The sequence below is a fragment of the Eleutherodactylus coqui genome, chromosome 3 (genome assembly GCF_035609145.1).
Source record: "Eleutherodactylus coqui strain aEleCoq1 chromosome 3, aEleCoq1.hap1, whole genome shotgun sequence".
Lineage (NCBI taxonomy): Eukaryota > Metazoa > Chordata > Amphibia > Anura > Eleutherodactylidae > Eleutherodactylus > Eleutherodactylus coqui.
The window spans coordinates 11,562,043-11,578,152 of NC_089839.1; the positions used below are offsets into that span (position 1 = coordinate 11,562,043).

The window sequence follows — 16,110 nt, forward strand, 5'->3', positions numbered from 1 at the left end:
TGAATCCACCTTAGATGAGAAGATCCAGCGATCTGAGTAACTTCCAATGAGGCCGGTCATCGGTGCTGGACTAGCCGGGGTCAGGATTTCACTGTGGGGTGTTTTCATGTAACGGTGTTGAGGGTATACAGAGAATGGAGTGTGTGGCTAGGTAGTACACAGGTTGGTCTGCAGAGGACGGAAAATCAGGCATAATATGTGCTAATCAGCAGGGACAGCTGTGTGGGTGTGGCTGGAGAAGTTAAAACCTCCGAACACATTGAGTTCTCAGCAGAAAGTAAGAAAAAGAGGCTACGGATGCGGGTACAAGAGCTACAAAGCCTGAGGTCCAGTGCGGACCAGACTGTGTCCATCACAAGTCTGACAGAGGAGGACGCTCCCTAGATACCCTTGCTGGGTAAAGTGACAAGGACACTGCGGGTTGTAAACCGAGAGTCAGGAGTCTGACAGGGGAGGACGCTCCCTAGACGCCCTTGGTGGGTAAAGTGACAAGGACACTGCGGGTTGTAAACCGAGAGTCAGGAGTCTGACAGGGGAGGACGCTCCCTAGATGCTCTTGGTGGGTAAAGTGACGAGGACACTGCATAAATTGATGACCCCTTCCTGTCAGGCAGGTGGAGTTGGAGTTTTCTTGGCATGCCCTGGCTCCTCGGATACCTGTGGATGGATGCTGTGATGAATTGCCACTGATGACATCCGACAGCTAATGACCAGCATTTAAAAGGCATTTTGGCGCCCAAGGACGGCTGGTAGGAATCCCTATGATCGTTTCTTTTCATGCAAGCCACAGTGTAGGCTTCGATATCTATGGATGCTGGAGGGGTTCCACTAGATGCCAGCCCCCCATTAGTTCTACATGCCCCCCTACAGTAAGGCTCATTATAAGGGGTTGTGTAATCCAGGCTGCACCTTTACCCTACGCCACGGCTCTGACCAGCAGGAGCCTAAACACAGACAGTAATTGGAAACCACTTCTGATCTGTAAAAAGTGAATAAGGAGCCGAGTTATTAAACTAATCCCACATATAAATGATTGAGTGCGTCCCGAAAGCGAAAAGAAACATAAAAGCAGTTGAACTTTAGAACCCGTAACGTGACTTGTGTGTGCAAAGTATTAAATCACCGCAGCTCATTGTGTAGATATTATAATAGTACAGAGATAACAGCGCAGATCCGATTACCAGACTGCAGAGAAACACCTGCTGGAAGGACCGACTCACCTACCGCTGCTCCCCACCCGTAGAGACCGTATTAAAGGGGTCATCCTCTTTGGAAGGGTCCTCTTATGAAAAGCTTCTGACTGCTGGGACCCGCAGTGATAGTGAATGTCTATGATCAGAGACCACATTAATCTTAATACAGCTACTTTGTTAGGCTGGGTTCACACAGGGTGGATTTGCCGTGGAAATTCTGTCTAGAATCTCGCCGCGGCAAAACCGCCCGCCATGTGGATGAGATTTGTCAGAAATCTTGTCCACACGGGATGGCCAATCCGTCGTGGCAAAGCTGGCGCTGCGGCACAGATTCCCTGGCTGCAGCATGTTCAGTCTTTTTTTTTCCCGTTGCAGCCACGCTCTCCTCTAGGGGAGCACCGGCCGCAATGGAAAAGTACGCGGCCAAGCCGCTCCAAAACCCGCGGCTAAGTGCCGTGGGGTTTAAAGCAGCGCTTTCCTGGCAGAAATCTCGCGGTTTTTCGCTGCGGCCAAACCGCAAGATTTCAGGCGGGATTCCGCCCTGTGAGAACCCAGGCTTAGAGCCCCATCTAGTAGCGCATTAGACCTCCTTTGGCCTTCAGAACTGCAGCAATTCGTCGTAGGGTCTATTCACAGATATCAGAGAGCCCAGGTTCGCCAAGAAAACCCTCCCTACGCCATTACTATATCTCCACCATCCTGGGCCATCAATTCATGCTGCTTGCACCAAATTCTGACCTCCCATCAGCAACAGAAATCTGGATCCATCCGACCAGGAGATGTTTTCCCGCTGCTCAGTGATACAAGTTTTGCGCTCTTTTGCCCGCTGGAGTCTCGTCTTTCTGTTTCTCTTGGACACAATGGCGCTGGAACTGGTTGTTATATCATCCGTGCGGAGAAACGGCGAGTTGTGCGTTCATTCATGTTAGTTGGATAACCAGCATTTTATTGGGCTGCTCAAAACTGTGAAGCAGCTGTTGGTAGAATGATTCCTGACATCCTCCTCTGACCCCTTTCACTGCATGTTTTCCTCTATCATGCCATTCTCAGTATGCGTTCTTAAAAAATTACATGAGAAAACCCCACATGATGGGCAGTCCTGGCCCCGGCTAGTCTAGCACCGATGACCGGTCTTGTTGGAAGTCACCCAGATTGCTGGCTTTTCCCATCTAATGTTGATTCACACTGAAACTGATCCACAGAAAACTTGTCACGTGATTTCATGCTGCACTAATTGTGAGAGGGTCGGAGATTCTAATGAAGGGCCATTCAATGTATTTATATAGTAATTTTCTGATATAGTTCTCCAGATCCCCTGCATAGACATAGAGTGACAAGATAAAATTCTGCACTCATCTCTAGGGGGAGCTCTGGAGCTCATTATATATGCATTAAATTCAATAAAAAGACAATATGCTGTGAGCTCCCTCTAGTGGTGGCTGCAGGTTGCCAGAATTTTATCTTTTACATCTAGGTCTAATCAGTGCATTTATGAAAAAATTCCCACCTTGAAAAAAGATAGGATATGTAGAGGACTGGTCCTGCAGGTTACAGTATTTATAGCCATATGGAAAGATTAAAGGGGTTGTCATGCTAGAACAGCCCAAGTTTTGCCAAACCCCATTCCTGGTCATAAACAAAAAACATGTATTGCACTGATAGGCAGTCGGTCTGTATTCTACTTGTGCAAAGAGGAACAATATAGCAAATACCACACCAGAATCAAGTCCAGTACCTAAATACAACACCAGAACCAAGTCCAGTACCTAAATACAACACCAGAACCAAGTCCAGTACCTAAATACAGCACCAGAATTAGAGATGAGTGAACATTGCAAACGTTTGGTACGGCAGATTTACCAAATTTCATTAAGACGTTTGGTTTGGTCGAAATTAGTTCAAAATGAACGGAAAGTCCACAAACTTTCCTAAGACTAGTATTTAACACTGTCTAAGAGCCCTGAAATGATGATGCTGGTGATCCTTCAATGTTTGTGGCTCAGTGGTTAGCACTGTTGTCTTGCGTTGTCTGAAGTTCTAGGTTCAAATCTGACAAAGTACAACATCTGCAGATGTTATCTTTGGTCAAGTTTGACCCCAGCACCCCTCCTCCTACCCCAGAACCAAGCTCAGTACTTAAATACAGCATAAGAATCAAGTTCACAGCATAAATACAGCACAAGAACCAAGCTCATAACATAAATAGAGCATGAACCAACCTCGGCACATAGATAAAATGCCATCAACAAGCTCAGTATGTAAATACAGCACCAGACCCAAGCTCATAACATAAATACAGCACCAGAACCAAACTCAGTACATAGATGCTGGACCAGAACCAAGTTCATAACAAATAGAGCATGAGCCAACCTCAGGATAAAGATAATGTCGTAAATAAACTCAGTACATAAATACAGCACCAGAAACAAATTCATAACATAAATACAGTAGCAGAACTAAGCAACTATGTTGCGGGGAAGCCAATAGGTTGACAGGTGCACATCAGAATATCAGAGAGGAGAATAGAGAGCTAGGAGGAAGAGCATTTATGGAGCTCCACAAGCTGCTGCCACACAGAGAAAGAAGATCATTGGTCTGGGTAGACCTCAGAAGGGGAATCGTCTCCAGCCTACATCTGCTATGTGTCATCCCTACAAGCTGGTGGCCAGCATCGTGTGTGACCACACAGGTTGTATATATCTAAGGTCAGCCATGATACAGTTCATGGGAACATTTGTTTGTTCTCCTTGGGTACGCCTAGTTTATACATATTGGTTTTGGAGTTGAGCTGGTGTTGGCTTGCAGTCTTGGCCTCCTTGTTGTATAACTTTCAATAAATCATCCAATTGATCCCAGGATGATCCCTTTATCAACATGGAGAAGATTAGGCCACATAAAGAACTTCTAGAAGAGTTCATTATTTTATTTGCTATGCAAATAGTTTAATAGCACTTGGAAAACTCTGACTATATCGAAGGCGATAATGTTGGCTCTCTTAGTTAAAGGGATTTTACTGTATGATATAGAAAGCCCACTTTCATAAACCCTTTTGGGGTGTTATAAATTAAGAAAAAGGGGTCTCTGTATCAACTGCTTATTTATCAGCAAAAGCAGAGTCAGATACAAAGAGCCTCTCTATCTGAAGGACCTAAGACATCTAAGGATTATACAAACAGCCCATTTGCAGCATCCCGTAGGGTGACCCCAGACACAAGGCACACGTTGAGGTGCTGGGAGGGTAGAGGGGTCACTTGTCATGGTGGCATTTACCAGGCTTCTTCCTGGAGGGCCACACATTGCCTCGACCAGAGACGGTGCGGCTGCAGCATCTGAGGTAGGGCGTAGCCGTAGGTGTCGGCACACTGGATCCATCTTGCCCAGGTGAAGTCTTCTGACTCCTCCCCTTGTGGGCTGTCTTGAGGTTGGCACCAGGTCCTGCTGATGGGGGTAGTCCTCCCCCCTACTTCGCGTTCAACCAGGGCGCGATCCTTTTGGCACCAAACATCTGGCAGGAACATGGGAGAGAGATGAGAGCGCTGGCCGATGGCTGCCATTTTGAGCAGTTTTGGTGGGAACCTGAAGTGCAAACATTTGTAATTTTCTGGAACACCATCCAACTTTGCACAATTTCTCTTTGAGTAGTACCTCTGCGGTATCGCAGGCAGGATGATGCAGCACAGAGGATGCTAAGAAGAAGTAGGCTGCTGCAGCATCCCGTAGGGTGACCCCAGGCACAAGGTACATGTTGAGGAGCTCGGAGGGTAGAGTGGTCAGTTGTCACAGTGGCACTTACCAGGCTCCCTCCCGGAGGGACACACATAGTCTTGGCCAGAGCAGCACTGGGCCTCTTCCGGACACCCTCAAGATAGGGATGCCCAATAAACTGGAAAACAGGGATAGTGGATGTCACTGGTGATGCCACCGTTACGTTACTCACCGGTATGACCCTCGGTGGTAAATAAATGGAGCAGCAGACAGGAGTAATGTACCTCAGGTCCCTGGAAATAGTCAGGGCCTGGCAAAACTTTACTGGAACAACTTCTTGCACACAAGGCACAAATTACGATGATTTGCAGTGTAGGTATTAGACAGGCTTGAGAGTATCTCCACTCGGTGATCCCAGACTTCAGGACGGCCGGATGTGAAATGCAATGGGTACACCTCTACGCTGTGATCCATTAGATCCAGACACCCGCGTAGGAAAAGATTAATAAAGAGTACCTCTGCACTAGGCCTTGGAAGGGCAAGTGCTTCTTGCTCACGCTCTTTCTCTCTCTTCAATTGAGGCTCACTCCTCTCTCATCTCTGGAACACACACTACTGGGAAACCTCTCTTCTTCCTCCACTCTTCACCACGTGAGGGTTGAAGGTACCCCCATGTGGCTGGCACTCTCTCTCAGGAACCCAGAAGAATCAGAACTCAACTCCCTTCCCGCTCTTACACACTCCTATTTATATCCTCACTCATACAACATGACAAGACAAATTGATACATTTACAGGCAATCCCCAGGCTTTTGCAGAAACTTAACCCATCACACGCTGCAGCTGTCTAATACATATAACAGAATGACAAGACACTTCTGCACAGTGCACCAACACAAGACATTACATGTATGACATTTATGGAGGGGGCCAGGAATAGATGTAGTGGACCACTACACATTGATTTAAACTGGAACTATGTAATACTTCATCTCTCCTGCGGGAGCACTAAAGGGAAATTGAGCACTTGTTTCCAAGTTTCCCGACATTTCATAGCTGATCACTGGGAGTTCCAACGGTGTTACACTTTGTGGTCAAGGTTTCCCTGAAGTTTCTGGCCATATGCATTAATAGTTGATAGTTTTATATGTATGGCAGCCCCCAACTTACCCCTGATAGTTGGGCGAAAGAGTTTCGTTATGTTGAATTTATGACAGCTTAATATTTTGGATAACTAATGGACTAATATACCAGATAAAACAATATTATAGAAATCAATGTATAACACAGCTAATAATATAATATGCCACTATTAATGCTTGCCGGGTGTATCTCATCTGTCACTGTCAGGGAAAGGATCTGCACTGTCTTCTGTAATTAAAGAGATATCTTCATATAATGTAATTAGGACATTTCCTGTCTCTGTACAAGAGAATAACCAGGAATTTTCCATCAAAATCCCTTAAAGGGATCTATCATCCGAAAGTGACTTGTTGTCTACATCAAGTCAGTGCGATGTACACTGGGGAAGGGTTAGTGGATGGCACAGGATCCACCATTCACCATAGGTAATGGGGGAAACCAGGGGCGTAACTATAGGGGATGCCTTAGGGGGCCCATAAGGCCTATCTTCTCCATAGAGTAAGCTTAGTAGTATGAGTAAAGCATTATAGTTGGGGGCCCTGTTATAGATTTTGCATTGGGGCCCAAGTTACGCCTCTGAGGTAAACACAGCCCCATCTCCCTCCCACGGGCAACAGAGCATGCCCACTACATTCTCCTACAAAAGTCAATGGAGCAATGGTTATGTGCCAGAATTCTAGTGTATGCTGCTGCATTTTTTTAGCGTTTGGACTAACGGGAATAGACCCATCCCTGTAATATGCTGCTCTTATGTAAAACTGTATATTCCAGTGAAAGACCCGCTTTAATATCCTCCTCCCCTTTGATTCAGTCACATCTCATATTGCAATCTAAGCTTTTAGAAATATATCAAGACATATATGTAGCCCACAAGATCAACCAGCTCTCCAGAACGCCTCCTCACAAATCTCAGATGTCTCTCTGGCTGTTAGGCACCCAACTGCAGCAGGAGCTCTCCCCCACTTGTTCTGTCTGCTATACCTTACCATGACCACATTACTAAGAACCCTTGAAGACCCAAAGAGAAGAACACTTGAGGAGAACATCATATGCATTGTCGTAAAAAGTATAAAGGGAACCTTTCATTAGGTTCATGCTGTCCAAATAACGGGCAGCATGAACCTGGGACAGGTATATACACTGCACCCATGTATGCCTTGTTCTGAAATTCTGCAGCATTTTAGAATAATTATACTTTGAAGAGTCATTCCAAGCAGAGCTCCAAGTCATGGGGGGCAGCACCTCATCGGCCTCCCCCTGCCCAGATCACTTGTGTGACAGCTCTCTCCTTGTTTGTATGTAGGAAGAGACATGTAGCTCTAGATGATGGTTGGCACACTATACCTCTCCTGGGTACATATGCCCTGTGGTTCAGGCAACATAAACCTGGTCACAGGTCTCCTTTAAATCGACTTGATGACATTTAAACAGGTTTTACACTTTGGACAAGCCATTTTTGTAACAAAAAACTCATCACAGGGTGTCTCACTTCTGACACTTCTAGCATTTATCTGTAATCAGTGAGAGAAACTAACAGTGAGTGTTTAACTTCCCTGCACTGCTCCCAGAGGAGAAATAAGGTATTACACAGTCTCAACCAAAATCAATGGACCTCTGAGGTCTTCCATAGGAGAGACAGTCTGTGTAGGAATTCTTCACTTTGGGTAATTGGTGGGAGGCTCTGAATGAGGTACCCCGCTCTCCAGGCAGAAAATTTTGGAGACTTAACCTTTAGGATGGGACCCCACCAGTCAGCTGATGAGAAGGAGCCATCAATGGGAGAGTACTGCACTACCAAATTAGGCCACTGTGTGACAGACAGTGTTTTGTGACTTCCAGGCAGACGCAGCTGATTGGTGGCGCCCCTGAGTGGTGATCCTGGCCAATCCGCTTTTAGTAATCTACGTTGAAAATAGGTTGCCTTGTGGTTTTTACCTGGAAAACCCTTCGTACAGATTATTTCCTAATAGGGTACTTGAAAGAAAATCAGAGAACCACTATGATGAGCATTCCAAAAACTCCAAAAAAACGAACACACGAGTATTTTTGCATCATTCACTTGTGTAAATCTTATAATTTTTAACTTATAATTCTTTTTGTACTTTTTGTTTTTAAAAATGGTAGCTTACCGTTGGCCTTTTCCATTTGATGCTCAGTAGTTTGTCCTGCGATAGTAAGTCCTGTCCGATAGAATAGAGGTTGGCCGGGAAGACGTCATCCTCAAACAGCTGCTTTCTGCTGATGCACCGGTCTCGGAGGCTATTAAAGTCTTGCCCTTTGAACTTTTTGGGGTCTTCTACAGTCCCAATTTTTCTCTGGGCTTGCTGCCCCTCTGCCACTTTCTGATAGACACCAGGAATAGGCATTATGGCTTGAACCTGTCTAGAGAAAGAAAATAGTTACATAATCTGATAGTAGAAACATTGTAAATGTTAGAAAAAGTCATCGATGTAACCGACCTTCAGCAGGTTTCAATACATGAGCAGAAATTTGATTTACAAACCAGTCAGAGCGCCATAAAGCATCGCCATCCCGGCGTCATTGGGGTTAATTTGTTTACAAATACATTTGCTTCTAATTTGTATAACATTATTTCAGCCATTCCAGGAAAAAACAAGTCTGTGAAAATAGACATCAGTTAAATGATGAATTGTGGGGCGTCCCAAGATGTTCTCTATGGTGCAGTCATTGTACAAGCTTGCAAGGTGGCAACATTGTATGTATATAATAGCACTTAGCAGTGCTTCACCCAGGGACAATATTCACTGTAGAGGGATTTATTAGGACACTTTAGGTCCTCAGAATAGGCATCAATGTTTGACCATTTGCAGATGGTCCTCTCACACAGGAGGCTTCTCGTTCCCATATAACAAATGCCCATCGACAAAGCATGTTAATCAGCACTCATTAACACTTATTTAACTAGGACTGAGAGTCGCTACTATGGGAACCAATGAGCAGTACTTCGATCATCCAGTTCAACCTATTACCCCCCAATGTTGATCCAGAGGAAGGCAAAAAAAAACAATGAGGTAGAAGACAATATTTTTGTAATTTAAGGGAAAAAAATTTGCTACGGTATCCTACCCGATGATACGCCAGCCTGGGTTGCCCTAGAACTTACCCGCAACCCCTGTCCCTGCCTACTTGCCTCCACTGCTGGCTAACCCCAGGCGAGCAACTGGACGGCTGTCCCTGCTCTCACTAGGGACTCAGAGGAGGGACTGGCGTACCAAGATGGAACAGGGTAGGATACCGACAGAAGGGGCAGATGAAGAAAACCAACAGGAAATACACGCAGACCGAGGCAGATGGGATAACCTGGCAGATATAGCAAAAGCTGACAAACAGGAGACTGACAGAGGCAGCATGCTAGCACACTGACAGAAACCAATAACTGGCAGTGAACGGACCTCACTGCCAGCCTTATAACCAAAAGCCTCCGCCCAGGGGCGGAGAGAGGGAGGCGGCTACCTCCCAGCAGAATCCCATAAACAGGGGCTCGTGCATAGAGCTGCACTCACAGACGCCCGCGCGCACGTCGCCGCCCAGAACCACGAGCGTGCGCACCGTGCCAACCAGCCCCCTGTGCCCCCGGCAGCCAGACAACCAGCCGGGGGGACGCGACCCGCCGCCCTGGGAGGACCAGCAGCCGCCGCATGTTAACAAATTTCCTTCCCGAATCCAATCTGGCAATCAAAATAATCCCTGGATCATCGACCCTACTGAAGTAATCAGTGACATAACTGTAATATTACACTACAGAAAGGCGTCCAGGCTACTCTTAAAGCCTTTTTTATTGAATTTGCCGTCACCACATCCTCAGGCAGAGAGTTCCATAGTCTCACTGCTCTTACAGTAATGAACCCTCTTCTGTGTTGTGTAGAAACCTTCTTTTCTCTAGATGTAGAGAGCGCCCTCTTGTTACAGTCCTGGGTAATAGATGATGAGAGAGATCTCTGCACTGTCCGCTGATATATTATACATAGTTATTAGAGCGCCCCCTTGTTACAGTCCTGGGTATAATAGATGATGGGAGAGAGCTCTGTACTGTCCCCTGATATATCTATACATAGTTATTAGAGTGCCCCCTTGCTACAGTCCTGGGTATAATAGATGATGGGAGAGAGCTCTGTACTGTCCCCTGATATATCTATACATAGTTATTAGAGCGCCCTCTTGTTACAGTCCTGGGTATAATAGATGATGGGAGAGATCTCTGTACTGACCCCTGATATATTATACATAGTTATTAGAGTGCCCCCTTGCTACAGTCCTGGGTATAATAGATGATGGGAGAGATCTCTGTACTGACCCCTGATATATCTATACATAGTTATTAGACCGCCCTCTTGTTACAGTCCTGGGTATAATAGATGATGGGAGAGATCTCTGTACTGACCCCTGATATATTATACATAGTTATTAGAGCGCCCCCTTGTTACAGTCCTGGGTATAATAGATGATGGGAGAGATCTCTGCACTGACTGCTGATATATCTGTACATAGTTATTAGAGCGCCCCCTTGTTACAGTCCTTGGTATAATAGATGATGGGAGAGATCTCTGCACTGACTGCTGATATATCTATACATAGTTATTAGAGTGCCCCCTTGTTACAGTCCTGGGTAATAGATGATGAGAGAGATCTCTGCACTGTCCGCTGATATATCTATACATAGTTATTAGACCGCCCTCTTGTTACAGTCCTGGGTATAATAGATGATGGGAGAGATCTCTGCACTGACTGCTGATATATCTATACATAGTTATTAGACCGCCCTCTTGTTACAGTCCTGGGTATAATAGATGATGGGAGAGATCTCTGCACTGACTGCTGATATATCTATACATAGTTATTAGAGCGCCCCCTTGTTACAGTCCTTGGTATAATAGATGATGGGAGAGATCTCTGCACTGACTGCTGATATATCTATACATAGTTATTAGAGTGCCCCCTTGTTACAGTCCTGGGTAATAGATGATGAGAGAGATCTCTGCACGGACCCCTGATATATCTATACATGGTTATTAGACCGCCCTCTTGTTACAGTCCTGGGTATAATAGATGATGGGAGAGATCTCTGTACTGACCCCTGATATATCTATAAGTAGTTTAGAGTGCCCCCTTGTTACAGTCCTGGGTATAATAGATGATGGGAGAGATCTCTGTATTGACACCTGATATATCTATACATAGTTATTAGAGCGCCCCCTTGTTGCAGTGCTGGGTATAATGGATGATGGGAGAGATCTCCGTATTGACACCTGATATATCTATACATAATGTAACAAAGTCCTCTGGGGGGGGGGGGAATGACACTCTGGACTCAAAGTGGATAAACCTACTTCAGTTTATTCAGGAAAAGCAACAGAAAAAGTCCAATTCAATATAATAAACACAAAGGTGCACTGCGCAGGGTGCTCAGGTTCAGGCTGCAAGGTATTGCTCTCTTCTCAGCTTGTCAGACACTGACCTCATGGACCTGCAGCCTTTTATGCCCCAGTAACAGGGTCAGTGCCTACAGCTGAGTTGAGAGCCAGGGTGAAGCTATGGGCTGGATCTCCACCCTGTCCAAACTAAGAGCCTGGGAGGGAGATATACTCCATCCACAACCTCACCCTTTAACTGCCTACAATAGTTATTAGGTTGCCTCCCAGCCGTCTATTTTCCAAAGTGAATAACCCCAATTTTGATAACCTCTCTGGGCATTGTAGTTTGCCCATTCCATTTATTACTTTAGTTGCCCGCCTTTGTACCCGCTCGAGCTTTGATATGTCCTTCTTGAGTACCGGTGCCCAAAACTGTACACAATATTCCATGTGTGGTCTGACCAGTGACTTGTAAAGAGGAAGAACATTGTTCTTGTCATGTGCCCTTAGACCTCTTTTGATGCCCCCCATGATCCTATTTGCCTTGGCAGCAGCTGCCTGACACTGGTTGCTCCAGTTAAGCTTACAGTTAACTAAAACCCAAGTCCTTCTCCATGACAGTGTTTCCCAGTGGTTTCCCATTTTGTGTGTAATGGTGACATGTATTTCCTGACCATGTGCAGAGCCTAATATTTATCAGTGTTACCCCTCATTTGCCACATTTCTACCTCCAACCTATCCAGGTGCTCTTGCAACCATATTCAGATCCATATGCACAATGTATACAGATTTATATGTAGCCGTAAATAGATCTATATGTACCCTGTATGCTGTGCTCTTGTGCTAATTACTTTACATAGTTTTGTATCATCTGCAAATACTGATATTATACTGTACAATCCTTCTACCAGGTCATTATTAAATATATTTAAAAAAAGAATATGGCCCAATACTGCCCCCTGTGGTACTACACTAGTAACAGTGACCCCTCCAATACTGCCCCCTGTGGTACTACACTAGTAACAGTGACCCCTCCAATACTGCCCCCTGTGGTACTACACTAGTAACAGTGACCCTTCCAATACTGCCCAGAGTGGAACAGACCCTGAAACTATAGTCCTTAAATACAAGAAACAATGGTCTGTCTACCATATTACTAAATTCCCTTAGAACCTGGCGGTATATGGTATTGGGACCTGGTGATTTGTCTATTTTAATCTTTTTAAGATGGCTCTGCGTTAGACTAGTGATATTTAATGTAGAGTTTACTTTATCACTCTGTATTTCCTCTGACATTTCATTTTCCTGAGTGAATACACTGGAGAAAAAAACTATTTAACAGATTTGCTTTCTCTTCATCACCCTCTACAATTTATACTACATTATTTATTAAAGGGCCAGCACGGCCAGTATTAATCTTTTTGCTATTTATATAATTGGAGAACAGTTTGGGTTAGTTTTACTCTCTTTGGCAATAGTCTTTGTCTCCATATTTGCTGCTTTTATCTGATTTGTATATAACTTACAAGTTTTTAGTGCTTCTTCGCTGCCTTCTTGTTTTATTAGTTTAAAGGCTTTCTTTTTGCTGTTTATTGCCCCCTTTACATCTTTCTTTAGCCATATTGGTTTTCTCCTATTGAATATACGGATAAGCTAGGGTACCAGGCGCATCCGCCTGTACAGATAAGCTAGAGTACCAGGCGCATCCGCCTGTACAGATAAGCTAGAGTATCAGGCCCATCCGCCTGTACAGATAAGCTGCAGTACCAGGCCCATCCACCTGTACAGATAAGCTGCAGTACCAGGCCCATCCGCCTGTACAGATAAGCTAGAGTACCAGGCGCATCCGCCTGTACAGATAAGCTGCAGTACCAGGCCCATCCGCCTGTACAGATCAGCTAGAGTACCAGGCCCATCCGCCTGTACAGATAAGCTGCAGTACTAGGCCCATCTGCGTGTATTGATTTGCTCCATTCTTTGTGTAAATAATGAAAAAGACCCTACATTGTACGCACTTGAATTTGGTGGTCCCACTGAATTGAATAGAATGGTGGTATTTTTTGCACATGTACGATCACCACTACCCTAAATGTTCTTGGGGTCAGTAGGGGTCCCAGCGGTCAGACCCCCACTGAACTGAAAATGATCTCCTATCCTGTGGATAAGGGATAACATTCAATCATGGCACAACCCCTTTAACTCATTCATTGCCGCTGCTGTAAAGCACATATGGTGCATGGTCTATATACAGACGTTCCAGGAAGGAAGTCTCCGATAGTGCACATGACTTCGGTCCTACATGCCACATCCCTCTTACCTCTCAATACGTATTCCTGGAGGTAGATGAGGACGCACCTACACATTACATTATATCTAATGTATATATGACAAAATTGAAGCAACTCAGGAAGAAATTCTGTTCTTGGACCAGAGAGGACAGAGGGTATATTATGTGCAATAGTTCTTCTCTGCCGCCCCTCTGATCCGCTGGTTTTGCACACTGTTTTCGGATGTCCAAGTGGCTACAGGAATTTTCTAACCAACTACCGTACTATGCATTGCTCTCTGATGGGTTAGTGCTGATCACATGAGCATTTCTGGCCAATTAGAGAGCAGGTATAGTACATTGATAGTCTAACACTACCAATGCACTGTGGGTGATTCTGAAGATTGCATTGGCCATCTTAGACAACCAAGAACAGGATCTAGAACTCGCAGAACAGCCGTAGGTAATTCTCCGCCTCCAGAAACCGGAGGGTCGCTTTAAGGGTAGAATCTGTTTTTGGTGTATATTTTTTCACAGAATCTACGCCAAAATACGCTTTTTAGGCTGCGTTCACATGGAATGTTTTTGTTGCGGTTTTCAAATGCGGTTAAAAACCACCTAAAAATTCCATACGGTTTTCAAAAACTGCATGTATTAAAAAAATTCTCATATTGTTAAAAATCGTATGTGGTTTTTGAAAACTGCCTGCACTTTTTTAACATGGATTATAATCTCGGTTGAAAATCGCAACAAAAAACACCATGAGGAATCCATTGCTGTGGGGAGGGGGGGGGGGGGGGGGGGTTGGGAGGTAGTTAGCAAAAGTGCAAATGAAAAAGTTAGCAAAATCGTAAAAAACGTGCGCCAGCAGCTTCTAAATAGTTATGAATGAAGAGGATTTGATGAAGCTTATCATCAGATGCGCCGTCCTACGTCGCTCGGTGCATGCAAACAACCTGATTTCCTGTCTAAACAGCAGGAGCCAAGTTTACCGGCTGTTCCGATGTTTCCGACCTCTCATTTACTTGCTTTTATCGCTGCTTCTGCTTTTCATGTTCTGACTTGGCTTTTTTTCATACACGTGTTAGAATTAAAGCAAATAATGATAATTAGACATAGAAATCCGAAGCGCGGTCAAGCAGGGTCCTTCCTACTCCTTCCTGGTGCGCCTGCAAAACCGCCGAGGTCTGCATTATGGAAGATGTTGTTTATTCTGTCCTCATTTCACTTGGAATTAACTGTATCATATAATATAGAGCAATGCCTCAGTATGGGGGGCAGTTACAGGGGGCACACTGGTTGGAATGGCACCCTGGGACCGGAACCAAAAGGCCTTCTGCACCACATGTGACGATTCCAATTACGACTCAGTCCATGGCTATAAACAGGGTCATAGGTTTAGAACAGGGGTATCATTCTTATCTGCAAGAACACCCCTTCCATGAGGTGACCTGAGCCTGCTACCTCAGGCGGCAGTCAGCAGGACCTCAGAGGCGTGGCGGGCTGCCACCCGGACAGTATTTATTTTTTACCAGCCATATTGATGGCCGGTAAAGAAACTGCCAGCTGCCAGCCGACTGGGTGGCAACCCCACAAGCAATGCACTGACTCTGCCTTCAACTCTGATTGGGTGGCCACCATTGCTGTAATTAGTCTATGACCCCTGGCACACTTTGGGGGTTGCTATTACTACTGGAGCCATTTTGGGGGTCATAAATATTACTAGAGCCACTTTGGGGGTCACTATTACTGCTGGGGCCACTATGTGGAACAGCATTACTACTGGGACCCCACTAGGGGGGGCACTAATAATACCGGAGCTACTAATGGAGTCACTATTACTACAAGGGCCACTATGGGGGTCACTATTACTACTGGGGCCACTATGCGGAACAGCATTACTACTGGCACCCCACTAGGGGGGACACTAATAATACTGCGGCCACTATAGGGGTCACTATTAATGCTGGGGCTACTAATGGAGTCACTATTACTACAAGGGCCACTATGGGGGTCACTATTGCTACTGAAGCCCCTAATGGGTCCATGTTGCTGTGGGTATGATTGAACGGTCACAGTTACTACTGGGGTCACTATGAGGGTCACTAGACCTCTGAACCGTCCCAGATTTGGTGGGACAGTTCCGTATTTGAACCAGTCTCCCGATCGTTATTACAGGGACACAGTGCAGCTTATTATGCATTACTAGGGGCTCTGTGAGTTGCACTTTTATACAGTATTTAGAGGAAACCATGTGAGGGACTATTAAGAGTTTATGTTAATATAGGGATATGAAAAAGCAAAGAGCCAAAGACATCTTAGACAGGTTGTGTCCAAGAGAAGCTCTTCATAGACTGCATGTCATGAATTCTTTAGGAAGCAGGCAGCTCCGTTCTTGCTGTAGTGGCCAAGCTTGGTATTGCAGGCCAAGT

At 45.2% G+C, this 16,110-nt stretch overlaps 1 protein-coding gene across 1 annotated transcript in view; it reads right to left on the minus strand.

Moving 5' to 3' along the window:
* Positions 1–16,110, minus strand: part of LOC136620387 (calpain-13-like) — a 139,757-nt gene that overhangs the window by 113,022 nt on the left and 10,625 nt on the right. Inside the window, exon 2 of the mRNA XM_066595122.1 lies at positions 8,170–8,418. Within this exon, the coding sequence (XP_066451219.1) occupies positions 8,170–8,406 (237 nt within the window). The 5' untranslated portion in view covers positions 8,407–8,418. The remainder of the gene's footprint in view (positions 1–8,169; positions 8,419–16,110) is intronic.